General features: G+C 42.8%; 1 protein-coding gene across 5 annotated transcripts in view; it reads left to right on the top strand.

Annotated features, from left to right (window-relative positions):
- Positions 1-26,763, top strand: part of MYO1H (myosin IH) — a 100,094-nt gene that overhangs the window by 55,242 nt on the left and 18,089 nt on the right. For all 5 annotated transcript variants that reach the window (XM_024741470.1, XM_024741471.1, XM_024741469.1 and 2 more), the window contains exons 2-17: positions 674-835; positions 3,375-3,490; positions 4,723-4,921; positions 5,874-5,954; positions 8,292-8,471; positions 11,324-11,422; positions 12,560-12,673; positions 12,996-13,067; positions 13,948-14,067; positions 15,156-15,223; positions 15,559-15,664; positions 15,958-16,038; positions 18,004-18,095; positions 19,821-19,915; positions 23,047-23,093; positions 26,504-26,584. In XM_024741470.1, coding sequence (XP_024597238.1) covers positions 710-835; positions 3,375-3,490; positions 4,723-4,921; positions 5,874-5,954; positions 8,292-8,471; positions 11,324-11,422; positions 12,560-12,673; positions 12,996-13,067; positions 13,948-14,067; positions 15,156-15,223; positions 15,559-15,664; positions 15,958-16,038; positions 18,004-18,095; positions 19,821-19,915; positions 23,047-23,093; positions 26,504-26,584 — 1,677 coding nt within the window. In that variant the 5' untranslated portion in view covers positions 674-709. The remainder of the gene's footprint in view (positions 1-673; positions 836-3,374; positions 3,491-4,722; positions 4,922-5,873; positions 5,955-8,291; positions 8,472-11,323; positions 11,423-12,559; positions 12,674-12,995; positions 13,068-13,947; positions 14,068-15,155; positions 15,224-15,558; positions 15,665-15,957; positions 16,039-18,003; positions 18,096-19,820; positions 19,916-23,046; positions 23,094-26,503; positions 26,585-26,763) is intronic.

The following is a 26,763-nucleotide window of genomic DNA, read 5'->3' as shown; positions in this document are numbered from 1 at the left end:
TGGGAGGGTTGTTCTGCTGCCTGGTCTGGCCTTAGTAACCTAGCAAGATTCTCCACCATCCAGCGGGCTGCCACCAACCTTCTCCAGGGAGGTCTGAAGCTCAGCCTTTGGGAGGAGACCCTCCAAGTTTGTCCTTTGTTGATGTTGAAATACTCCTCTGCAACAAGATAGTCTCCTTCTGACCAACGTTCTCATCACTCATCTGGGAATTACATAGGAAGTTTAGGCAACTAACATTCAGCGAGTACATCATGGTCAGGAAAGCAGGCTGTAGGGCCAGGCTCTCTAGGTGCATATCCTGGCTCTGCCTTTTGGCAGGTCTTGGACATGTTTTATAACCTCTCTGTCCTTAGTTTTCTGGCCTGTAGAATGGGCATGGTAAGAGCATAGGGTCAGAATGAGGATCAAGAGAGAGAATACATGTCAAGCATTTAGTGTAGTGACTAACATAGTAAATGCTCAGTTCCTGGCAGCAGCCGCTGTTACTACAGTTATTGCTTTTACTATCATTACTTGTATCCCTAACTGGATCAGAAATGCTTAATGAAGAGAGCATAATTTAATCTCTGCTCTCAACTATCCCCAGGGTTCGGGATCTTGCTATTTCCGTTTTAGACGCGCAATAAAAATGACAGAATAAGTGAGTTGCTGAGGAATGTTCTGTTTCCTGTAGAAAGAAGAAGTACGGCGGAAGCACATTCGTCTGCACATGGAAAGCGCGCTGACTGCCCGGGACAAGGTCGGGGTGCAGGATTTTGTGCTATTGGATGCCTACACCAGTGAATCTGCTTTTCTGGACAACCTTCGCAAGCGTTTCAGCGAGAACCTCATCTATGTAATGTAACCCATTTCTCAGCTGTTCTTCCTAGAGTGGTGGCTCCCTTCTGGTCTTGTCTCGATGATCGTGAACAGTATCACTCTAATTAGGTTAGGCATTAAAGGGGGGTGTCGAGGGACCACTGTCAGGTACACTTTGATTCTTTGAATTAAGACTTTTATGTCTGCGGGTGGCAGAGACCCAACTTAAGTCGGCCTAAGCTGCAAGAGGGAATCTATCAACCTATGTAGCTTCAGGGTCCAGAAATAGATCTAGGGTCTAGGGTGATGTCTTGAGGACTCTTTCCCATCCCTCTGCTTTCTTTTGCGTCGGTTTCCTTCTGGAGCAGCCTCTCTGCATGGTGGTGAGGGGACTGCCCGCGGAACCAGGCTGATACGTTATCCTCTTAAAGCTGCTATTGAGAAGGGAGCAAGTCTTCTGGGAGACGGAGGATGGTCGGCTCTGATTGGCCCATGTTGGGTCATGTGTCTGTCTCTGAACCAATCCGCACAGGTAGAGGAATATTCTGACTGGCCAGGCTATTATTCCCAGGCCCACTTCTAGAGGTGAGGGATGAGGCCAGTGGTCCCCTGACCTCATGATATGGACTGAGAGCTGGAGAAGTTCTCTCAGAGGAATCTGTTGGAAGAAGGGGGACTTGATGGCAGGCAGGCAAAAATAAGAGATGTCCGCCATATCCCAGGAATCTTCAAGGGTCAGGACTGCAGTATTTTACCAGAGCTCTGTTCAAGTTGGTCTCCTTGCTTCTAATGGTCAATTTTTATTAAGATCTCCATTTATCACTCCACCTTGGTTTGATTGGTTGCCGTTCAGGTAAATTCCTTTAAGGGTGCACTCAACAGTGTTTCTGTGTGTGTGTGTGTCTGTGTGTGTGTGTGTCTGTGTGTGTGTGTCTGTGTGTTATTGTTTAATTTTATTAGCTTTTGCTAAGAGTAAATGAGATGATCAGAAGCAGTTTAAAAATATTAAAATTTTTTTTCTTATAGTTATTTTGTTTGTAATAGTGCCCATGACAGTCTACATGTGGAAACCAAGGTTACCAAAAGAAACAAGCAAAGTGTTTCTCAGAGTGTACATTTTTAATTGTGGAAATAGATTTCATCTATAAGTTTATGTATAAGCAGAAGAGAAATAGTATGGTTTGGGGAAGTATAAGTGGGATGATAGGATCATCATGGATAAACGAAATGTTTCCAATCTGAACAGGTAAATTTCAGAAACTGTGCTCTATCTTGGAAGATTTCTACTGATGGAAGCGATGCAGAGTTTTAGTCAAAATACTCATCTGTGATCCGGCTCTCTGTTTGACTTTGTCCTAGAGATTGGAAACAATAGTTGGAATGATTTTAGCATAATTTAATGTAGGCTTGAGTACCTCCAGTCTTTGAGACTCTGAAATGAAAAGCAACAACAAACTCAGAATCTGAAAACACCGGATATATTTTTTTATACCATTTTAATTTATTTATTTATTTTTGCGGTACACGGGCCTCTCACTGTCGTGGCCTCTCCCGTTGCGGAGCACAGGCTCCGGACACGCAGGCTCAGTGGCCATGGCTCACGGGCCCAGCCGCTGCGTGGCATGTGGGATCTTCCCGAACCGGGGCACGAACCTGTGTCCCCTGCATCGGCAGGCAGACGCTCAACCACTGTGCCACCATCTGGAAGCCCTCCAGATGTATTTTTAAAGGAGCCTAAATATTTATTTTTATATATAAGAGCTTAGAACTTTTATTCATAATCATATTCCAAGAAGCTTTCTTTAGTGGCTATACTACAAATATAAGCACTTCAAACACTTGAATATTAGTTGAATCCAACAGTGAGATCTAGAGAAATGAATGCCAGTAGTGGGAGTGTTTGCCCAGTTTTAGATGGCAGCTATATATGCTTGCCCCGCTTTCACTCAGTCACCAGAAAGACCTTTGTGAAACATGAATCAATCAGATCATGGTGCACACCCTCAAAGTCATCTCTTTTACATAATAGTTCAGGGCAGTGTTTCATTTCAGTAGCGCGGAGTGGGCTCTCTGACATCCATTGCATGTGGAATGAACCCCCCAGTTCCTGACACCCTGCATGGTCTCAACTCACACCCTCCCCAACATCCTCTCTACCATTTTCTAGTCTCCCCTCCCTCACTGGCCTCCAATGCAGAGCCACACATGTCCCCTCAGCCTGAGATGCCCTTCCTGCCTACATTTTTCATGACAGGCTCATCATCCTTCAAGTCTCAGCTCAGATGTCATCTCCTTAGAGAAGCCTCCCAAAGCCCACTAGCTAAGGTGGCCTTCCTTAGTCATTCACTCACTCATTACTCTGTTTATGCCTTTCTTGGCACACTCACTGAAGCAGTCGTGGTCTCTCGGCTGTTTGTCTGCCCACCTATGCCATGTAGGCTCCATGACAGCAGAGACCCCCCTCCCCACCTGTCCCAGCACTGAAGGAACACAGGGGATTATAGCACGTGATGGTCTTTTGCTGTAGCCATTTGCACCCCGCAATTCCTCACTAGTGCTTTGGTCTATTCCTCTAGACATATATTGGGACCCTCCTTGTGTCTGTGAACCCATACCAGGAGCTTGGAATCTACACTGTGAGCCAGATGGAACTTTATCAAGGGGTCAATTTCTTTGAACTGCCACCGCATGTGTAAGTAGCACCCATGAGGTCAGCAATAGGAGTATTTTTCTTGCTTTCTGCCTCTCTTTTTTTCCCCTTTCTCCCATCCACCTACCACCCATCCATCCATTCATCTACCCACCCATGCATCTACCCATCCATCCACCTACCCATCCATTATCCATCCACCCAACCTTGTACATCCTTGATGCACGCTGATTAGGTTGTGTCTCTCACTTAAACTGCTGCCTTTCAACAGAGTGGAAGACAACAGCAGATCAAATCTAAGCTTAAATATGATGAGAAGTAGAATCTTTGTATGACTCCTGAGAAATCTAAATGTGGCCAGAGAGGTGTCTTCTCTTGGAAATGGATTGCTATAGTGCCTTCTACTGGTACCTGAATGTCATGGCAGCTGAGAAGAATGCCCATTGGTAGGAACTTAGCAGGGCTGTAGATCCATAAGAAAAGCAATTTCCTGCCTGGTCCCTATGTGACTTGGGCTTTGCTGAATTTCCCAGTTCTCCTCCTTGGTTGACTTCTGGGCTAATTATCTAGGTTCTCCCTTCACTTTTCTTGGTGATTCACCTATTCCACTCCCAAGGCATTTATGAACCTTCCTGCCTCACCACCACCAGTGATTTCTGAAATACCCAGCTTTCAAATTCAGCCACATACTAAGGTTATACCCTTGGGAGACCTTCCTGCTTTGGTTTCTGATATTGTAGACAAAGCCCTTATACTAGTTTTACCTCTTGTCCTAAAGTTATCACAGAACTTTTCGAATCTTTTTGGTTTCCTGTCTCTATACTCTTAGTACTTTAGGTTTTGAAGGGAAGGAAACACGAGATCTTCTATCTATTGAGTTACTCAATATTTAGACAAAATGTTATTTCCACCTACAGTTAATAGAGCATCTCTTGGGGATGTAACTTAGTATGTAGTTTATTCTTATAAGAAATGTTGATAGATTTTAAAAAAACTGGTAAATTTTGAAAAATCTTTTTATTCCTGCCCCAATTCTTCACTGTAACCCTTCTGTTGTTAGAGTTTTGCTATCTAGTACACTCTGTGAGTGATCTGTCAATGAGTCATGGTGAAGGTTTGCTATCTGTCTGAACTGAGTGCCTTGTGCCACAATCTGGACGTGGCTTCTGGGAGGCAGGGTACTTTGTCCTTCTGCTCTGGTGAGCATCAGAGTCGGGGGAAGGAGTGTTATAGTCACTTCCATTCCTTGCATTTCTGTCTCACTACTTCCCCAGCTACGCCATAGCTGACAACGCTTACCGCATGATGTGCTCTGAGCTAAATAACCACTTCATCCTCATTTCTGGAGAGAGCGGGGCAGGGAAAACGGAGGCCTCCAAGAAGATTCTCCAGTATTTTGCAGTGACCTGCCCAATGACTGAGTCACTACAAATAGCCCGTGACAGACTGCTACTCTCCAATCCAGTGCTGGAGGTGAGCGATCTTTGAGGACCTAGAGAGGGCAGTTCCAGGGAGGTCACTAAGTAAGAAGAATCTTCTGTTCGGGTAGGTCGGTCAAAATGGGCAGGTCTGGAAGTTAAGAAGAGGGCAGTGGATCACATGGGTAGTATTGTGGTTGAAGGGCGTGACCTTGAAGTCCAGCAGGCCTGGAGACTAACACTGGGGCAGTCATGCACCAGCAAGCTTCTGCAGTCACTCTGCATCTGGAGAATGGGTCTACTCGTAGTACCTACCTCTTAAGAGGTTTTGAGGATTAAACAAGATGAATGCATAAAAAGCACACAGCAGAATTGGTAAGCACTAAAATAATACTCTTATTATTCATTAATATTTTTATTGTTTAATTAAAATCTTTTTGATGATTATTTCTACTATTGCAATTCACTGACTTGCTGGATGATTTTGAACACGTTATTTTCTCCTGTGTTTTGGTTGCTCTTTGCGTAAAAGGTGTTTATGGTTGAAGGGATTTTCCCAGTAGACCTTTGGGCTGAACAGTTTACATCTTTGATATAGGAAGGTGTCTGGTGATGGGGGCCAATAACTGTGCGCTTCTAGAACAGCAAGGGCCTAGGGTCCTATCTACTTCTCCTTAGGCCAGTTCTAATCTATTCCTAGATTGGATTCTAGGGAGAAGATATTTTTCCCTTCTTTTCTGTGGGTCCAGCCCCAATATTTGGCATCAAATCCTCTGTAAATAGTGTTTCCTTCTTAGAAGATGAAGTATGGCTTTCATTCCTGGTTCCCCGTCCCCTCCTCCAGTGAGCATGTCAGTTAGGGTCAGGGATTCGATGAGCATGGCGAATGACTTAAACGGCACTGAATGACACTTAATGTCATTGAGTGACACGTTAAATGACACTGAATGACTTAAATGGCAGTGAATGACAATCTGGTTCAGTCTCCCCTCCCTTTGTATTCCAAGGCTTTTGGAAATGCCAAAACACTCCGGAATGACAACTCCAGCAGATTTGGAAAATACATGGACATACAGTTTGACTTTAAGGTACACTGAAGTTCCTACTACTGCTTCATGGGGACCCCTGGACTTGCCAGCAGTGGAAACCCATCTCAAGGCACCTTAAGGGAGGAAGGGCATTTATTGGCTCAAAAAATTGAAAAATCCAGGATTAGTGCTAGCTCTAGGAAATGCAAATAAAGACCATGATGACATATTTTACTATGTGGGCAAAAATTAAGAAGTCTGATAATACCAGGTGTTGGCAAAGATGTGCATCATGAGGAACCCTCACACATTGCTGGCGGGGAGTACATTGGTACAGCCCATTTGGAAAACAGTGTATCATCTCGTGATGTTGAAATCACATAATCTAAGGTGGAGCCGTTCCCCGCCTGGAGATATTCCTACAGATGTGCAAACCTGCCCGCAACAGCACTGCTCACGATGGTAAAGGGACTGGAAAAGAACCAGCACATCTCGAGAGAGCTGAATGCCCATCAACAGGAGAACGGCCAACTTGCGGGATGCTCACACAATTGAGATGTTTTATGGCAGTGAGAGCATGTGAACGCCAGCTACGCACAATGTAGACGGGTCGTGAGAACGTACTGGGTGTCAGTGTGATGCCATTTCTTATAAAACTTGAAAACATTCCAAAGTAAACAATATATTGCTTATGTGTACATAATTATATGACATGGGTTGGCAAACTTATTTGGAGAGGGCCAGATAGTAAATATTTTAGGCTTTATGGACCATACAGCCTCTGTCTCAACTACTCAACTCTGCTCTTGTAGCGTGAAAGTAGCCAGAGACGACACATAATGAATGAGTGCGGTTGTGTTGTACACAGAGTTTAAATGAGGCTAATGCAAGTAGGAGGGGTAGACAAAGTTCTCAAGGACACATAATTCCAAGTGACAGAATGACACTTAGGCTAGAGAACAGTAACTGGCTGAGCGTTCGGTGTAGTGATGAGGACAGACTGACTCAGGGTTTCCCAGAGGCTGGAACATGCGTTTCTGGTGGTGTGTGCATATAGACTTTGAAAAAAATTTAATAACAGTATATATTTTTTCACTTTTTATTGAAATTCAACACATAGTAAAAAGGACACAAATCATGTATATGGCTTGATAAATTTTTACATATGAATCTACCTGTGTAACCACCACTCAGGTCAAGATATAAAAATTTCTAGCACCTAGAAGGTTCTCCTACCTGTCTCTGACAATAACCCCCCTTCCCAAAGGTGATCGCTGTTCTGACCTCTATAATCACAGATTAATTTTGCTGCTTCTTGAACTTCAGAAAAATGGAATTATACAATTGTTCTCTTTTGTGTTTGGCCTCTTTCAATCAACACGTCTGTGAGATTCAACCATGTTGCTGCATGGAATTGCTCATTTTTTGATTGCTCGACTTTTATCACCATTTATCTGTTCTCCTGTGTTGGACATTTGGGTTGTATCCAATTTGGGGCTATTGCAAATAGTGCTGTGAACAGTCTTGTACCTCTTTTAGTAGATATAAGCACACTCCTTTATGTTGGGTATATATCCAGAGGTGGCATTGCTGGGTTCTTACCAGCAATGTTATAATTGAGAGTTTCGGTTTTTCCACACTCTTGTCAACATTTGGTATTGTCAGTCCTTTTAGTTTTAGGCATTCTGGTGGGGTATAGTGATTTCTCACTGTAGTTTAAATTTGTATCTCCCTGATTTTTAATGAAGTTTTGCCCGTTGGTCATTTAAAGACTCTCTTGTATATTAAAGTCTTTTGCTCATTTTTAATTGGGCTGGTTTTTTTTTCCTTATTGATTTGCAAGTGTTCTATATATGTCCTGGAACACAAACCCTTTATTGGATAGCTTATTTAAAGCAATAATCAAGACAGTGTGATGTTGGCAAAAGAATATGTAAAGAGGCTGATGGACCAGAAGAGAGTTGAGAAAGACCCTTCCCCCCGCCCCGCTCACGTATATGGTCACCAGACTTATGACCAAAGCACCACTGTGATTCAGTATACATAGAATTGTCTTCCCAATAAATGGTGCTGGTCAACTGGGAATCCATATGGAGGATAAGGAGATCTTTGGCCTCAACTTCACCCCATATACAAAAATTGAATAATGATAGATCATAGTCCTAACCGTGAATGGTAAAACAGTTGCTTCTAGACGAAAACACAGAAAATATCTTCATGACCGTGGGCGCAGGCAAAACTCTTTTTGAAACGGAACCCAGAAAACGCTAATCCTGGAAGATCGTTAGATCAGACTTGATTCAAATTCAGAATTTCAGTTCATCAGAAGACACCAGTAAGAGAGTGGTTTGATTATTGGGTTTTTTTTTTCCCCGAATTTTTTGTTCTCTTTTGAAGGGCATTCCTGTAGGCGGGCATATCATCAGTTACTTGATAGAAAAGTCTCGAGTCGTCTATCAAAACCAGGGTGAGCGGAATTTCCACATCTTCTACCAGCTGCTAGAGGGTGGAGAAGAGGAGCTCCTTGCTTACCTGGGACTTGAGCGAGATCCGCAGCTGTATAAATACCTCTCACAGGTTGGAAAGACCAGCACCTGGTTCTGGTGGCCCTTTGGGGGGGGGGATCAGGGGTGTTTGGGGGACTTCTATGGGGTGTTCAATAACTTTCTCATTACCATTGTGGAGGTATTCTACTGATTGGTTTCTTGACCCCTCCTTTTACACCTGGCAGGTATATCATCTTGGTAAAGTAACCAATATCTCGGTGAGTGGTTCTCAGCCCTGGCTGAAGTTAGAATCACCCAAGGAGCTTTTGAAACACACAAATGCCTGGGCTCTACTTTCCAGAGATTCATATTTAATTGGTCTAGAGCAAGACCTGGACATCAGGGTGGTGTTATTTTTTTTCTTATAATTTTTTCAATTATAAACATTTTCAGTTTTCAGAAAAGTTGGATCAATATCATTACATGCCTCACTCACATTAAAAAAATTATTACCACTTTGCTATATCTGTTCTATCATCTAACTGCTGCTGAACCGTTTTAAAGCAATTTGCGATTTTATGGCACTTCCATCGCAAATAATTCAGCATGTAGCTTCTAAAAATAAGAATATTTTCTTATACCGTGCTACCATATTGAACCTTAAAAATTAACAATAATCTCCTTATATCATCTAACTAGTCCGTAGTCAAATTTTCCATTGTCCTCATAATACTATCTATAGCAGTTTCTTCCAACTAAGATAAACTCATGCATCGGCTATTACGTTTCTTTCAGTCTAGACTCTTACTTCTTTTCATAAAATTAACTGTGAAGATGCTAGAGCAGTAGATTGAGATTAAATATTTTTGGTAAGGACACTGCATAGATGCTCTGCGTAGGCATCCTGCATCATCTCAGCAGACACGTGTTGTCCATTGCTTCACTGTTAGTGATGTGAATTTGATCACTAGGTTAAGGTGGAGACAGATCTTTCCACTGTAGAAATATTTTCCATCAGGGTTGTTTTAAACATTCCTTGGTGATTAAATGTCATTCAGTGAATCCCCTGGATATTCTAATGCACAGCTGCGGTGAGAACTTCTGGTCTAGTGTGATAGAAACACACTGTCTATCTGAGTCCACAACCTATGGTACTTCATTCTGCTTTCAGAACTAGCTTGGAAAAGACTTTTTTTGCACCTTCCTGCCTTCCATCCCGAGAACTGTTTTCTGCGAAATGAATGAACATCCTCCCTTACAGAAATAGTTCAGACCATTTCTATGAGCAGTCCTAGGATGTAGTGTTGTACAAAGTGGCTTCCAGAATTTAACTTCCCAGCACGAGTTTTTTTGCAACCAGCACTAGAGTGTGGGATGCTCCGGATGTATAGCGCCTCTCAGGGTTTGATGTCACTAGCACCTTTTTGCCCCAAGGTTTTTGGATTTTTCTCTTCTCTCTGGGACTGGCTTGAACGGAGGTCACTTGGCAGAGTACAAAGCAGGGACATCATTTAAGAAAGAGAGCCATGTCTTGTAAAGTGAATACTGTAAAACGAAGACCAGCGTATCATAGTAAATCATGGAGGAAAAGACAACTTGATGGAAATTTATTTTGAAAAATGCAGCTAAATCAGGAAGATAAAAGAATCTCATAATCTCATTTTATACTTAACAAACTTTGTACTAATTCTTAGAGCAAAGAATAAATCAAATTTGATTTTTTTTTCTTTTTGAGGACCTCATTTTTCCGACAGAGCTGTGTGGGAGCATCACCTTTGGCTTTCGTAGCATGATCAGAGGATCAATTTGTTACACTCTTTGAGGACTTCATCCATTAAGGATGGATTTCATCCATTTAAGAGGACTTCATTTATGTAGGGCTTCTCCTAACCATTCGCTTATCAAATCACTCTCTTTGGGAATGTATCATGCCTCTATCCTTGCAGGTTTTTTCTGGCCCGATTAATTTGGCAAGATCCTTATGCCACAGTGGCTTTGGAAATGGCTCAAGCAATTCACCAGTATTATTTTGATCGATTTCATGTTCTCCTGTAACTTTGGCAAACTTTGTGACTGTTTGTAGTATATTTGCACTGCTTCCAAACCCCTAGGTGTCCTCTGAGGACTGACTTAGACTAGCCCTGCCCTTGGAGAGGCAAGAGCAGATGTTGCTAGTTGTGTGGGCAGGGATATTTGGGAGGTTGCAGATTTAACACTGGCCAGTTCACTGGTGAATGTTTTCATGGTATGACTCCTTTGTTTTCCCCACGCAACAAGGAACTCTTTTAAGGTAACCAATCTTCAGATAATCAGGAAACTAGGGATACTCTGCACTACAAAAGCAAAAAACAACAAACCCTCATCTAGAAGGTTTTCTCTTTAAATTGTGATACTGGTAGTCTGTTACTGGTTTAAAAGAAAGCCTCTAGAGTTAATGGGCAAAGTCTTATTACACTTCCTGTAGAATCTGTGTTTCTCTAGATGCCGAACTTTTATTTCCTTGAGTGAAGGAAATCCTGCAGTGAAGTTTCTGATGTTGGTTGCTAAGTGAGTCAAGATTATTTTCTGAATTTAAACTCTGTCATTTTCCTGTATGTTTCAGCAGATATCTATTGAGACAAGTGTTTCCAATGTATTCAGCAAAAATGGCAAGAAAACCTATTTTTAAAAACACACTAAAGATATGCCACTAATATGTAACTTTGAAAGTTTTCCCAGACAGATTTTTAAACAAAATTGCAGATAAATTTGAAAAAAGCAGCAGTTGGCAAATCGTCAGGTGCTAAACAGTTAGAATAAAATCCATTTTTTTCACAGCTCAGAACATTATAGAACTAGCTTTCTCGTGCTTGTAGAGAAAATCATTTTGATTAGGAGTAGGTGTTTATAAACCTAACTGTCCTTATAAAAATGCTGTTAAGTGACCCAATTCTGTGTCAACAGGGCCACTGTGCCAAAGAGTCATCTATTAATGACAAGAACGACTGGAAAACTGTTTCCAATGCCTTTTCTGTCATCGATTTTACTGAAGATGATCTTGAGGTATGAGCCCCCCGAGGGCAGAGATGCCAGTAGTCAGGTCTGGGATTGAGGAAACCATCCTGGTTTCTTGGTGATTACACAGTAGGGTTGCCAGATTCAGCAGATAAAAACATAGGACACTTAGGTACATTTGCATTTCAGATAAACACTGACTAAGTTTTTAGTAGAAGTATGTCCCAACATTGCATGGGACAAACTTCATATTAAAAATTAGTCATTGCTCATAAATACACTACCATGTGTAAAATAGATAGCTCGTGGGAACCTGCTGTATAGCACAGGGAGCTCAACTCGGTGCTCTGTAACGACCTAGATGGGTGGGGGATGGTGGGGGGAGGGAGGTTCAAGAGGGAGGGGATATATGTATACATATAGCTGATTCATTTCATTGTACAGCAGAAACTAACACAACATCGTAAAGCAATTTTACTCCAATAAAAAAAAAGAAAAAAATTAGTCATTGCTTACTTGAAATTCAAATGTTAACTGGGCATTCTGCATTTTATCCAGCAGCCCTGAATTTTCCCAGTGCTGGGTGCCAGCAGGTGGTCATGTTTCCTCTTCCCCTTAAACCCAATCTCAAATATTTAATCCCCTAGAGTTCTAGGAATATCATTTATTTATGCTTCTATATTGGAACAAACTGGACCAAATTGTAGGATTTATAAACAGTTTGTTTTTTACATCTTTTTGTCCTTGTTTTCTGGGTGGGGGTGGGTGGGTTGTTAAACTATTGATCTTTCAAGGACCAGGATATAATTTTAAAAAATATATATATGTGTATGTATATATACACATATGTGTGTGTATATATATATATATACACACATATATATACACACATATATCTGGGATCATGACATTTGAACATTAGATTGGTGGGGAGGCACAGGGTGATATCAAAATAGCAGTGTCTTGTGCTGGAGATGAGTGAGGCATCATCTTGCCCTCCGCAGAGGCTCTTTCCCGGCTTCCCTTAATATCTGGGGAAGGGGGAGACTCCATTCGTTCTGTGAGCTCCAGGCTGGAATTCAGGGGCGGGGCATTCTCCCTCGGGTATCTCCCCTGATGACATTTATCAATTAGGCAGCCACCGTCTTCTCTCCCTGTCCTCCTCACCACTTCCCACATTCCTAGAATCTCTATGGAATTATTGCCAGTGTCCTACACCTGGGGAACATCTGTTTTGAAGCGAACCAGCAAGGCTGTGCCTCCATACCAGACACCCACGAGATCAAATGGATTGCCAAGGTGATGGTCCAATTTGGGAGAGCCCCGGTGTGGGGGGAGCAGACACTCTCAGAGACGGAGAGGCGGGGAAGGGGAGTGAGGCAGCCGGATGCCCACGTCCCAAATGGCTCACATCGTGTTCTTCCAGCTGACACTGGTTAGGAGGTTTAAAGAGCATGGGGGTAGATGAGGGAGTGGGTAAAAGCCAGTTGGTTGAAAGACCAAATATGATCTGTTTTGCATTAAAGCACAATTAGTTGGGCAGGTACACCTGGACCCGGAAACTCTTTATTAGTGAGTAAAGTTGGGTTACTGAATGGCATTTTGATTTCCATTTATTCAGCTCCTAGGGGTCAACCCATGGGTCCTTCTGGAAGCTCTCACCCATAGAAAGATTGAAGCCAAAACGGAGGAGGTAAAAATGGCTCTAGGTGGAAATGTACCTGCCCTTCCCACCACTGCTGCCAGCAGGATGGTGGCCCTAGGGGAGGCCAGACTCCTGAATCCTCCCCACCAGGTCCTGTGTGGTCCAGCTTCTGGCAGCATCTCCTGCCTTAACTTCCCCATCCCCCAACATCCCACCATCACAAGCTCTCTGTGCCTCACACTCGCCCTGCCTTCCCTCCACAGAGTCTTTGCATATGCTGTTCCCTCTGCTGGAACACTTTTCCCTATGCTTCTTGTAGTTAACCCAGCCTTATCCTTCAGTTCCCAGGGATCATTTCTTCAGAGTCCTTTCCCTGCTCATCCCACCCCTACCCTGAAGCACCATATGTATCTCCTTATAGCACTTGTCACTCTCAGCTTGAGAGCAGCATGACGCTTCTTTGTGTGACTTGTTGAATGTCCCCCTGCCAAATGTGAGCCCACAAAGGCTGGAACCGTTTGTCTCAGTCATGGCTATGTATCAGCACAGAGCCTGGCGCTCAAGAAATAGCATAAACAGCACAGGCGGGAGGCGCATCTTTCCCCAGCAAGTATCCTTCCCTAGTCATCTTTTTTTTTTTTTTTTTGCGGTACGCGGGCCTCTCACCGTTGTGGCCTCTCCCGTTGCGGAGCACAGGCTCCAGACGCGCAGGCTCAGCGGCCATGGCCCACGGGCCCAGCCGCTCCGCGGCACGTGGGATCCCCCCGGACCGGGGCACGAACCCGCGTCCCCTGAAACGGCAGGCGGACTCCCAACCACTGCGCCACCAGGGAAGCCCCCCTAGTCATCTTTAAAGCCTAGGTTGAACACTCAGGAGGCCTTTTAATTATTTTAACCTCTGTAAAGATGTACCTGTCGTTCTTCTCAGGTGATATGCCCACTGACGCTAGAACTCTCTGCCTACGCTAGAGATGCAATGGCAAAGGCCGTTTACGGACGAACATTTACTTGGCTGGTCAACAAAATCAATTCCTCCTTAGTGAACAAGGTTGGTCCACACACAGTGGGTAATGTGCTCACTAACATGGTAATGTTTTATAACCAACCTCTTTAAAGAATTTGTGAGAATTGACTGTACGCTCCTGGTGGGCAGGGATGGTGTCCTGTACGCTCCTGGTGGGCAGGGATGGTGTCTTTTCACGTCTACATTTCCAGTGTCTAGCACACAGTAGGCTCACAAAAATGCATGCTGAATGATCTTGGCTGGGTGTCCCCAAGTGTGGGACACACAGCATTTCAAGTATGCCAGGTGGCTTTAAGTATACACAGAAGCTTTTCCTTTTAACAGTATATTTTAATGTGTATAAGAAAAAACAGGCTGACTCCTTCGAATTTACCCCATGGGCATGTTTCCTTTTTAAGTGGAGTTATTTAAATTAAAAAGGGAGTTTACTCAAAGCTGGAAATTAAGGAAATGACGATACGAGGGCAACGGGGTACATAGATGTGGTGAGACTCACGGAGGAAGCATGCAAAGGACAGATTTGGATACATTGACTCAGTACATCATATACAATGTTAAATTGTGTCCCTTAATAAAAACCAAAAAAAAGGCATGCTCTCTTCAAATAGCCATCCTTGCGGGACAACACTTGGTCCTCTGTTGAAAATGATATCCAAAGTATCTGCCCTCTCTCCTGGATAAACATCTCCTTCCTGCTGTTTCTAGCTTCCTTCTTTCCTTCCCTCCCTCTCTCCCTTCCTTCCTTGTTTTCTTTTTTTCTCTTCCTCTTCTTTTCTCTCCCTCTTTCTCTATCTCTTTCTTCTTCTTCTTTGTTTTTGGATTGAATGTGGGATTGGGAGGCTGAAGAGGGCTGAAGCGAGGAAGTGAATCAGAAGAAGGTTTCACTGCTCCGGTGATGGATAAGGAAGCTGGGATGGGATCTGGGGAGGCCGCAGGCAGGAAGAGGCAGGCTGGGAAAATTATTTCTACCCTAAGGTTCTTCTGTGAGCCATTGCTGGAGAGAGAAGGCATGAGATTTATAGCCAAGTCCCAGATTCGGGGACAGCTACCAGGTTTTGAGGGTCACAGAGTAAACAACCTTAACGATTAATGGTGTGTGTTACATTGACTAGGATTTCACTGGGAAAACTGTGATTGGATTGCTGGATATCTATGGATTTGAAGTCTTTGACAAGAATGGGTGAGTTCATTGTTACCCACTGGTTCTTTGTTTTTCTTTAAGGTCTGAGTCTGGTTTATGGCATCTCTGATGTTATTGGAATTCATTTTCCTATTTCTAGAAATTCTCCAGATTTGCATAGCCCCTACCTAATAGACTTTTCTAGAACCGGAATAACTATAAAAAATGCAAATGTCTTTTAGCTTGACTCTTCTGATCTATTTAGTAAATTATTTGTTTAATAAGGGCTTTGGTTTTTCTGTATGGAAAAGCATCCTTAAAAATAAGTAAAAGCAATTTTTTAAAACTTGGTCTACTCACGTAGCTTTAGTTACTTAAATCTTTTGCACCTCTAGTTTTGAACAGTTCTGTATAAATTACTGCAATGAGAAACTCCAGCAACTATTAATTGAGAGAACCCTAAAAGCGGAACAGGCAGAATATGAAATGGAAGGTATAGAGGTAAATGTTTCGATGTTTTCTCCTCATTTGATTTCTTAACCTAGCAAAAGACATTTACTTGCGAAATATTATTTCATTGGAGATTTTTCCGGATTAGTACTAAGGATTATTTTTCACTCCTTCTCTGCTTATTTCGTGGGAAGTTATTTTGATATTCAGCAAGTATTCTTTTTGAAATGTTAGAGATAAAAATCAGATTTGGGAAAAACAGTTGGAAAATCACTTTAAAAGAATTATATTTGATGTTTATCTTAATCCTTCTTGGAGAATTTTTTTCCTCTTTGTCATTTTAGTGGGAGCCAATTCAGTATTTCAACAACAAGATCATCTGTGACTTGGTAGAAGAGAGGCACAAGGGAATCATTTCCATTCTGGTGAGAAAATTAACATTGACTTGGGGCCCATTCAATGGTATTTACAATACCCGGAAGATCTTTTCCCCAGGCTTACAAAGGGTTAAGAGTGAAATCCACTGGATTATTGAAGGATGCAAGTTGAACTTTTTTGCTGAATGTTTGCTGCAGGCTTTAGGCCGAGCGTCCCCCTCTTGTTCAGATTCACAGACCTAAATTATAGCCCATCAGGAGATCACAAGGAAAGACCTTTTATCATGAAAGCATGCGTGTCTCTCTTCGATAGACATGGCAGGATGAGCCAGGGAACTGGGGACCAGGTTTAGGCACTTGGGGGAGGGGCTGCTTTCATGCTTAGCGCTGAGCAGGGAGCCAGAAGACTTAAAGGAAGGCTTTATAGAGAATATCCGTGGATCCTGAGTTGAGGCTCTGTGAGGTGGGCCTGTGACCTTGTTTTGAACTATTGTGACTTCTGAGAACATCAGGGTCCTCGAATCCACGATGGTTCCACTTCAAACATCAACGTCTCTAACAAATTCTGAAGGCCAGTGAGAAATGACTTCCCTGCCTTCCTTGCCTTCCATTCAGGATCATCTGTAGTATGGTTTGCCTCCCTGTTAATGAGAATTACTGGTCCCCTTCCTCCTCCTGCCTCCCCGACAGCTAACTGCTGTGTGAACCCACGATTCTGAAGCACAGCAGGGACATTGATGGGTGGTGACTGTAGTCGCCAGGAACATGGGCACCATCTCGATTCAAATCCCAGCCCTACTGCGTATTAGCTGTGTAAGCTTAGGTAGGTGTCTTAACCTCTCTGAGCTCCAATTTCATCATCTTTCAGTGGGTCCAGTGATAACAGCACTTACCTCAGAGAGGAGCTGTAAGGACAAATTAAGTGAAATAATACATGCAGAGGGCTTAGAACTATACCTGGTGCGTGGCAAGCATTCAGAATCTATCCGTTCAACAAATACCTATTGAATGCTTACTTTGTGCCAGGATTCTGCCTTGTGCTTTGAGACATGGCCGTGGACAAAACAGGTCAAAACAGCTGCACTCAGAGGCTTTAAATTCTCACATGGAGAGACTAACAACAAACAGGTGAATGGGCAAAATGCACAGATTGTGCAGTGGAGAGAAAAGCAGGAAAGATTAGATGTGCTGGGGAGGGAGGTTCAATTTTAGGTAAGATGGTCTAGGAAGGATTCTCTGAGAAGGTGACATTTGAGCAAAGACCTGAAGGTGGGGACAAGCTGCGTGGACGTCCAGGAAGCACAGACTGACGTAAGCTAGTACATGTACGTTCAACGTGCCTACAGATTGCTAGACTAGTATTTTAAAATACCTTAGTAATAAAGTACTTGTTTCTATTTGGTTTGCCATAGATGGAATCAGAAAGCATAGAAATGTTGCTTTGTAAGGATTGTTTCTCCAACATGAACCCAGCTTTTTTGTTGTTTTAATAAAAGCTACAGGGTTGATTCATTTTTTTTAAGATGGTCAATTAAATGTTATCACTGTTGAGGACCCAAAACAGGAAATAGACATAGCTTGTGAAATAGGAAAGGCTAGACTCAACTAGTTTTACAGCTCGCTTTCCCTGAGGGCTTTGCTCCTAGTCAAAGAGGGTATGTTCTTGGCCAGCTGGTTACGAGTGGTAAAGAGACAATGAAGTTGAGTGTTTCAGCTGGTTATGAAAGCTGCGAAGTATCTCTGGGAAGACTTTGGACACAGGCGTCAGCCAGGTGGGAGAGTTGACTTCTCATGGAAATTTCCAGTCTCTCTGGTTCCAAGGTTCCCTGATCAGATTTGAGAAGCTGAGCACGTGTGATGGATTACCCTTCCTCCCCCAGAAATGTTCACCCAAACTTGTGTGAGATGATATATTTCAATCCACTACATTTTGCCCCAGCTGGTGGAAGCATTTAAACTTGGAATTGATGGAGGGTGGTGCCATGAACAGAGACTTCTGTTTCTGTTTTGTAGGATGAAGAATGTATTCGTCCTGGTCCTGCTACAGACTTGAGTTTCCTGGAGAGATTGGAAGAGAAAGTGGGCAAGCACGCACACTTCCAAACGTAGGTGTCTCCTTGCGAGGCTGCTGCATGGGGGAAGGTCATGTAGAGTTGACCTTCGAACAACACGAGTTTTAGCGGCGTGGGGCCACTTATACATGGGTTTTTTTTTTCCTCAATAGTAAATACTTCCAGTATTACGTGATCCCATCCCCTGTTGGTTGAATCCATGGATACGGAAGGCCAGCTATGAGTTATACACAAATTTTTGACTGCGTGGAAGTCGGTGCCCCTAAACCCCATGTCGTTCAAGGGTCAACTGTATCTCCGTTATCTTGGATATATGGACAGTGCTCTCCAAGAGTACAGATACTTCTTCATTCCTAGAAATATGATGATACGCCAACTGCACAACTTTTGTTGGTAGGGGTCAAGCTCATGTGAATTCCAAGTAGAATTTTTTTTTTTTAAGATTTTGTGTCTTTATTCATCATCATTTCATTTTGGACATGTCCACATGCATGAAATGTCTCTTCTTAATTCAGGTATAAAATTCATGCGGTGGTGTATGTAGATCTGAATTGTACAACCAGATGAATTATGGTATTTGTGTGTACCCACATCACCATCCCACAGATGAAGACATAGAGCATTTACAGCACCCCAGAAAATCAACTAGAAATTTAACATAGTCTTTGAGACAAGGAGGAGAGAATTTGAGGGCATGTGCTCTGGAGTCGTAGGGAGCTGGTTATGAATCCCAGTTCAGCCACTTATTAGACACGTGACTTCGGGCAAGCAATACTCCTGAGTTTGAGTTTCCCCTTCTACAAGATGGGATAATTAATGTACCTACCATATAGCATTGTAAATGACTACATAAATCACCTAGTGTAATTTCTGGCCATAGCAAAGATTCAGTAAATTGTAGTGACTATTAGACTATTGCAGTGACTTATAGACTATTGAAAGGATAAATAAGTGGAACTGGATAAGTATATGAATCAAGAATGGGAAAATAAGTTGTAAGATCTTCACAAATGGGATAATATGTGGCCATGAGAATGAACAATCTGTAATACATGTAATGATGTAGGTAAATCACAAAAGCATGTAATCAAGAGAAATCAGACACAAAAGAGTACATACTATATGGTTCCATTCCTATGAAATATCAAACCAGGTAAAAACAACGTCTTCTGTTAGCTGTCAGGCTGTACCTGGAGAGGGCTCAAGGTTGGGGGTTCTCAGTGACTAGTAATGTTCTGTCTCTTGATCTGATGCGAGTCACACAGAAGAATTCAGTTTGCAAAAACTCATTGAGCTGTGCACTTGGGATACGTGGGTACATAATATATATGTATATACATTTCAAAAAATTTATAAAAGATTATGAATCACCAGGATCTGAAAAACAATGTTTCATCAGTATCTTAGTCTCTCAGCATCGTAAAAATGTAAAGTAGTAAAACTGACTTTTAGGCATCACCTAGAAAAATGGAAGTTATTTCATTGTACAAATAAATGTGTTTCTGTGACTCATGTATTTTTTTTTCCATTCCTCGGTGCTTATGAGAAGGAAGGATCTAATTTTAGAGAGACCTTGGTCTGTAGCCAGAAGAAATCGGAGGCGAGGTTTCCTGGGAGCTGCCCTTTGCGGTTAGCTTTCAGTGCCGGCCTCCAGCTGATTGTCACAATCCTAAACAACTCTTTTGCTTTATATGTTGGTGCATTTTGTGGCAGTGATGTAGAAAGTTTCAGTTCGTGTCTATTTCTGTCTTGCTGCAGCCGGAAGCTGGCAGGTCCAAAGGGCAGAAAGAGGATTGGCTGGATGGAGTTCCGGCTCTTCCACTATGCGGGAGAGGTCACATACTGCACCAAGGGTGAGTGTCTGTGGGGCACAGGTTACAGGTCACAGCCATGCAGGTGCCCCCGAGTCCACTGAAAAAATGCCGCACATCTGTCTCAAATGTTCCCTAGCCCCGCGTGCAAACACGCCATTTTAAAAGTATTTTTAAAGTTTTTACTTTTATATATGACCACTTTATTGTGACAATTCACATAGCATCTATTTCACCCGTTTAAAGTGTACAGTTCAACAGTTTTTAGTATATTCACTCTGCAATTGTGCAGTTATCGCCACATTCTGTTTTAGAACATTTCCCCATCACCCCAAGAAGAGCCCCTTTACTCATTAGCAGTCACTCCCCATTTTCCCCCAGCCCCTCTCCCCCAGCCCTAGGCAACAAACCAGTCTACTTTCTGTCTCTGTAGATTTGCCTATTCTGGACATTTCATAGAAATGGAATCACACAACATGTGGACTTCTGTGTCTGGCTTCTTTCACTTATATAATGTATAATGTTTTCAGGGTTCATCCACGTTGTCATTCCTGTTTAATTGCCAAATAATATTCCATTGCATGGTTACACCACATTTTGTTTATCCCTTCATCAGTTGATGGGCATTTGGGTGGTTTCCTCTTTTTCGCTATTATAAATAATGCTGCTGTGAACATTTTTTTCAAAGAATTTTTCAAACACTTTCTTTTGTCACTTCTGCTTTAGGTTCTAGATAATTTTTACTTCTAAATAAGTTTATTTTGCTAAAAAATCTTTAAAAAGTAAAATACTGTGTATTGGGTTTTTTCCCTTAAGTACAGAGTGGTATAAAAAACTTTTTAAATAGGACAAATCTCTCTATGTATATAACTTATTGATTTTTGTGTAAAGAATAAAGTAATACACCTGCAAGGCTAGAAATTTCTGACAGTACAGAAAAGTACAAAAGGAAAACTAAAAACCCCTTTTATTCTTAGTCTCTCCCTGAGGTAAATACAAGAACCAACTGGAAAATACAAATGTCTCATGCATATACTTACACACGCGGGGACATGCACGTGTGTACACACACACACATCTAAGTAGCACAGATTGTTATTTTGTGTCATCTCTTTTTTTTTTTTTTTTTTTTTTTTTTTTTTTTTTAAATTTATTTATTTATTTTTGGCTGTGTTGGGTCTTCGTTTCTGTGCGTGGGCTTTCTCTAGTTGCGGTGAGTGGGGGCCACTCTTCATCGCGGTGCACGGGCCTCTCACTATCGCGGCCTCTCTTGTTGTGGAGCACAAGCTCCAGACGCGCAGGCTCAGTAGTTGTGGCTCACGGGCCTAGTTGCTCCGCGGCATGTGGGATCTTCCCAGACCAGGGCTCGAGCCCGTGTCCCCTGCATTGGCAGGCAGATTCTCAGCCGCTGCGCCACCAGGGAAGCCCCTGTGTCATCTCTTTTGCATTTTTCATTTAATGGATATTGGCAATCATTTGGGCTCCAACTAATATTCATTGAGCTCTCACTATGGGCCAGGCACTGTCCCTAATGCTTTACCTCTGTTGCTTGTTTAGACCTTACAGAACCACCCTGTGAGGTGGGCAGCCTTATTAGCCCCCTTTTAATCTATGAGGCACTGTACTCAGAGAAGTTAAATAACTTGACCAAGGTCACACACCCAGGCCTCTTGCCTCCAGACCTGCATTTGCTCTCCATAGCAACAAACAGATTCCTCTGCGTTTCTTCTGGAAAGCTACAGGTACTCTCTGTGGGGCTGTGTCCTGTCATCTGTTTGATGGCCTCTGGTTGTTTCCAGCTTTGTCTCTTATAAACGCTGGTGTGTTTGACACTTTTGTCTATTCCACTTAGCCAATTTGTACACATTATATACCTAGGATAAATTCCCAGAAGTGGCATTGCTAAGTTAAAGATTCTATCAAAAGAACTGAAAGCAGGAACACGAACAGATATTTGTACACCCACGTACATAGGGGCATTATTCACAATAGCCTAAAGGTGGAAGCAACTCAAGTGTCCATCGATGGATGAACGGATAAACAAAATGTATTCTATCCTTTCAATGGAACATTATTCAGGCTTAAAAAGGTAAGACATTCTGACACCTGCTACAACATGGATGCACCTTGAAAACATTATGCCAAGTGAAAGAAGCCAAACACGAAAGGACAAATCCATTCCACTTACGTGAGGTACGTAGTCAAATTCATAAAGGCAGAAAGTAGAGTAGGGGTTATCAGGGGCTTCAGGGAGGAGGAACGGGGAGTTAGTGTTGAACCAGTACAAATTTTCAGCTGGGGAAAAAGAAAAGTGTTCTGGAGATGGATGGATGGTTGCACAACGATATGAATTCGCTTAATGCCGCTGAACTGCACACTTAAAGATAGTTTAAATGGTAAATTTTATGTTATGTATGTTTTACCCCAATAAAAATGTTAGTTTTGATAAGTCCAAATTGTCATCTAAAAAGGTTGTATCTTAGACATTGCCAATGCAGCTTTTTTTTTTTTTTCCTGATGCATGTCATCTTTAGCTGGTTTTGACTTTATAATGCCATCTAGTTACTAATTTAATTACTAACTGGCTAGGTTTTAAGTGAGCATTGATAAGCCAAGTTTTAAAATTGGAAATAATGCGTCTTCCTTTGATGCCATTGGGTACCACTGGTCCAAGTGCTTGTGCTTGTTTTTTGTCAGTGGTGGGGGTGATTTTCTCATTCATCTACGTAGTCTCACCTGGCTGCCCTTGGAGCTCAGCTCCCTTCCATTGTTTCAATGTCATTCATTGTATGTGTAGTTCTTTACTAGGGCACATGTACAATATTCAGTGTAAAGACTCCACGTTCATGGGATAGCTCATCGGGGTTTAGCGTGTAGCATGTGAGCTATAGGTCAGTTCTGAGGACTTGGTTCTTGACCAAGGATGGAGTTATCCCCCAGGGACATCTAGCAGTGTCTAGAGATCTGGCCAGGGCTGCTGCTAAACATCCACAATACGCAGGACAGCCCCCCAAACAAAGAATGATCCAGCCCCAAATGTCAGTATTGCCAAGGCTGAGAAACTCTAATCCTAAAAGATTATTTTTAGAATTTCCCTTTACACTCAGTTGGGACGGAATTGTATTTTTACTCAAAAACATTGATTCAGGGATTTCTTATTCAATGTTTTACAGGATTCTTGGAAAAAAACAATGACCTCCTCTACAGACATCTGAAAGAAGTAAGTCTGAAACTTCAGCATATGTGTTTCTGATGGTTATGAGATATCACCTGTGATACTGACTTTGGGATAGATTTGGCTTTCTGGATTTTTCTCTTCCATGCATTAAATTGGAACTCCAGCATGTCATGGCCGGAACAGACATTTAAGATCATCTGTATGAACACTTGACTCAACAAACCCATTCATATGTGTGTGGTGTCCCTCCTGTGTGCCAGGCATGGTGCTAGCTCTGGGGTCTCAGTGGTGAACAAGGCAGTCCTCGTTCTCAAGGAGGCTTATCATCGTGGGGTGGGGGCAGGGTGGGGAGGGAGGGAGGAGTGGCTGAGAATAAATACATACACAATTAAGTTATCCATCTGTGAGAAGTGCTATGAAGAAAATACGGAACTATCCGTGTCCCCTGCATCGGCAGGCGGACTCTCAACCACTGCGCCACCAGGGAAGCCCGAGAGGGACATTTTAAATTTAGTTTAAGTGGTCTGAGAAAACACCCTCATTGAGATGACTTTGAACTGAAACCTGAATGAGAAGGATCTTGGCCTTGGAAAGATCAGGGGCTACTCCAGGTAGAGGGAACAGCATGTGCAAAGGCCCTGAGGCCCAGGTGAGCTCAGCATGTGTTCAGTGAGGGGGGCATTGAGAGCTCAGCAGGATGAGGTCCCCAGGGAGGAGTAGAGATCTTGTCTTGGAGCAGTGGGAATACACTGGGGTGACACAATCCGAGGATGAAGAAACTGAGACCCAGAGAGATCATGACTTGTTCAAGATCATATCTCAAGGTGGGGCAGGAACCAGGTTATGCCCCTGGGGCTACCAATGAAATTCCATCTCTTTTCATATGCCTCACTGATCAGAGAAACCTTGAGTTTTTTTAAGCCTTTATTTTGTATTAAAATAGTTAACTGTTTTTTTAAAATTGGATCGTATTTAATGAGCTTGGTTTACAAAAAGCTTAAATAAACCTAGAGAGACATTTTCAGAGAGAACATGCAAACGGTTCATCTCAGGAGTGTTTTCTGCCCTTCCCTATTTTTCTCTACCACTTTAGGACCACTTGTCCCAACCTCTGGGATTCAGGATGGATAAGCGATTCCTAACTTTGGATGTCTGTTCCAGGTGGTGCTCTCTGGGTCTGAGTCTCAGCCTGTGGAGGTCTCATGGCAGATTTCCCCATCAGTGAAGTGGGTCTGTTGATGCCTTCCTCTTGGAGTGGAAGGTTCTGTTGGACAAATGGGAGACAGTGTTCCCCTTGTGGCTTTCCCCTCTGTGGGCATTGCCCATCCCCTTCACAAACCCATCCATGAAGGGTGCTTCCCACAGGAAGAATCTCTAAATCTCCCACTTTTTCCACCAGGGCTGAAGTTCCTTGTACTTTCTGAGATGGGTGCTTTCTAATTTTTAAAATTTCCTACCTGCAAATTACTCTCTCATGCCACTGTGAGTTTAAAATTGGGGTGAGTTTAAAAAAATTCTTTTCTAAATTTTAACTCTGGCAAAATACACATGCATAATATGAAACTTACTATGTCAATCATTTTTAAGTGCACAGTTCAGTTGTGTTAAGTACATTCCCATTGTTGTGCAATCCACCTCCAGAACTCTTTTCATCTTGCAAAACTGGAACTCTGTACCCATTAACCACTAACTCCCTTATTCCTCCTCCCCTCCAGCCCTTGGCAACCACTTTTCTACCTTGTATATGAATTTGGCTACTCTAGGTACTTATATAAGTGAAATTACACAGTATTTGTCTTTTGTGTCTGGCTTGTTTCACTTAGCATCACGTTGTCAAGCTTCATCCATGTTGTTGCATGTGTCAGAATTTCCTTCCTTTTTAAGGCTGAATCATCCTCCATCGTATGGCTATAAGGAAAAATATTTTTTGTGTGTGTCCAATTAAAATTTTTGAAAAGATATGCACAGAAGGAAAGATCAGACATACCAAAGCTGATGTCCTTGGACCCATGTCAACAAGTCCGTCTCCTGAGAGCCAGCTGTTCTAACCAGTTTATTGTGTATCCTCCCAGGGATGGTACAGACCACGACGTGTGTGTGTGTGTGTGTGTGTGTGTGTGTGTGTGTGTGTCCCTTTTTCTTTTCTCTTCATACACACTATGCATGTGGTCCTGCATCTTGCTATTTTTTCACTTAACACCGTATCTTGGAGATCATTCTTAAAGAGCTGGTTTGTTCTGTAGCAGCCTAGCTGGACTGGAAATAATTATTGCTTCATCATGTCCAAGGAAAAATAATCAGATGGCCTCACCAAGTAGACAGAGCACTGGATATAGTACAGATCTTCCTCAACTTACATGGGTTACATCCTGATAAACCCATCATATATTGAAAATATCGTAAGTTGAAAATGCATTGACTACACCTAACTACTGAACATCGTAGCTTAGCCTAGCCCATCTTAAAGGTGCTCAGAATGGTTACGTTAGCCTACAGTTGGGCCACATCACCTAATACAAAGCCTATTCTATAATAAATTATTGAATATCTCATGTTATTGATTAAATACTGTACTGAAAGTGAAAAACAGAATGGTTTTGAGTATATTGGTGATCGCGTGGCTGACTGGGAGCCGTGGCTTGCTGGGCTGCCCAGCACCATGAGAGTGTTGTAAGCCCAGGAAAAGTTAAAAAAACAAAATTCAAAGTATGGTTTCTATTGAATGTTCATCACTTTCATCCCACTGTAAAGTCAAACCATCGTAAGTCGGGGACAGTCGGTATTTGAACATTTTCTTCTACATATGATTGTGTTTTTCTTTTTAATTAATTAATTTTTTGGGGCTGCATTGCGTCTTCGTTGTGGTGCACGGGCTTCTCATTACGGTGGCTTCCCTTGTTGCGGAGCACGGGCTCTAAGCGCGCAGGCTTCGGTAGTCGTGGCACGCGGGCTTAGTAGTTGTGGCGCACGGGCTTAGTTGCTTCGCGGCATGTGGGATCTTCCTGGACCAGGGCTCGAACCCGTGTCCCCTGCATTGGCAAGTGGATTCTTAATCATTGTACCACCAGGGAAGTCCCTATGATTGTGTTTTTTTTTTGTGTGTGTGTGTGTGTGGTACGCGGGCCTCTCACTGTTGTGGCCTCTCCCGTTGCGGAGCACAGGCTCCGGACGTGCGGGCTCAGCGGCCATGGCTCATGGGCCCAGCCGCTCCGCGGCATGTGGGATCTTCCCGGACCGGGGCACGAACCCGTGTCCCCTGCATCGGCAGGCGGACTCTCAACCACTGAGCCACCAGGGAAGCCCCTATGATTGTGTTTTTTCCCCTCTTCTTCTTCAAGTGCTCCCAAGGCAGATGGCTCTGGTCCACTGTGCACACTTGTGTGAACTTTCCTGAAGACCCCTTCATGAGTTCTGAAGCAGCAAATGTGGTACTCATTTCTCTTTACCTACAGGTGCTGTGCAGGTCCAAAAACAGAATCCTGAAGGAATGCTTCCGGGTGGCCGAGTTAGAAAACCGGAGAAGGCCACCAACAGTGAGTGGCAGGGGGAAATGCCTGTGCAAAATTGGAAAGGTAGCAAAAATCACCCAGAGGGTGCAAGTACTTCAGTTACCTATGCTTTTTAAGCTGTCCTCTCCTTTGTTTGGAAGTATCACTCTCTAAATGTTCTACTAAATGTATATTTTCCAAGGTTAGAACCCGTGTGTTCATTT

The sequence above is a fragment of the Neophocaena asiaeorientalis genome, unplaced genomic scaffold (genome assembly GCF_003031525.2).
Source record: "Neophocaena asiaeorientalis asiaeorientalis breed wild unplaced genomic scaffold, Neophocaena_asiaeorientalis_V1.1 scaffold648, whole genome shotgun sequence".
Taxonomy (NCBI): Eukaryota; Metazoa; Chordata; class Mammalia; order Artiodactyla; family Phocoenidae; genus Neophocaena; species Neophocaena asiaeorientalis.
This window is presented reverse-complemented; position numbering and strand designations above follow the sequence as displayed.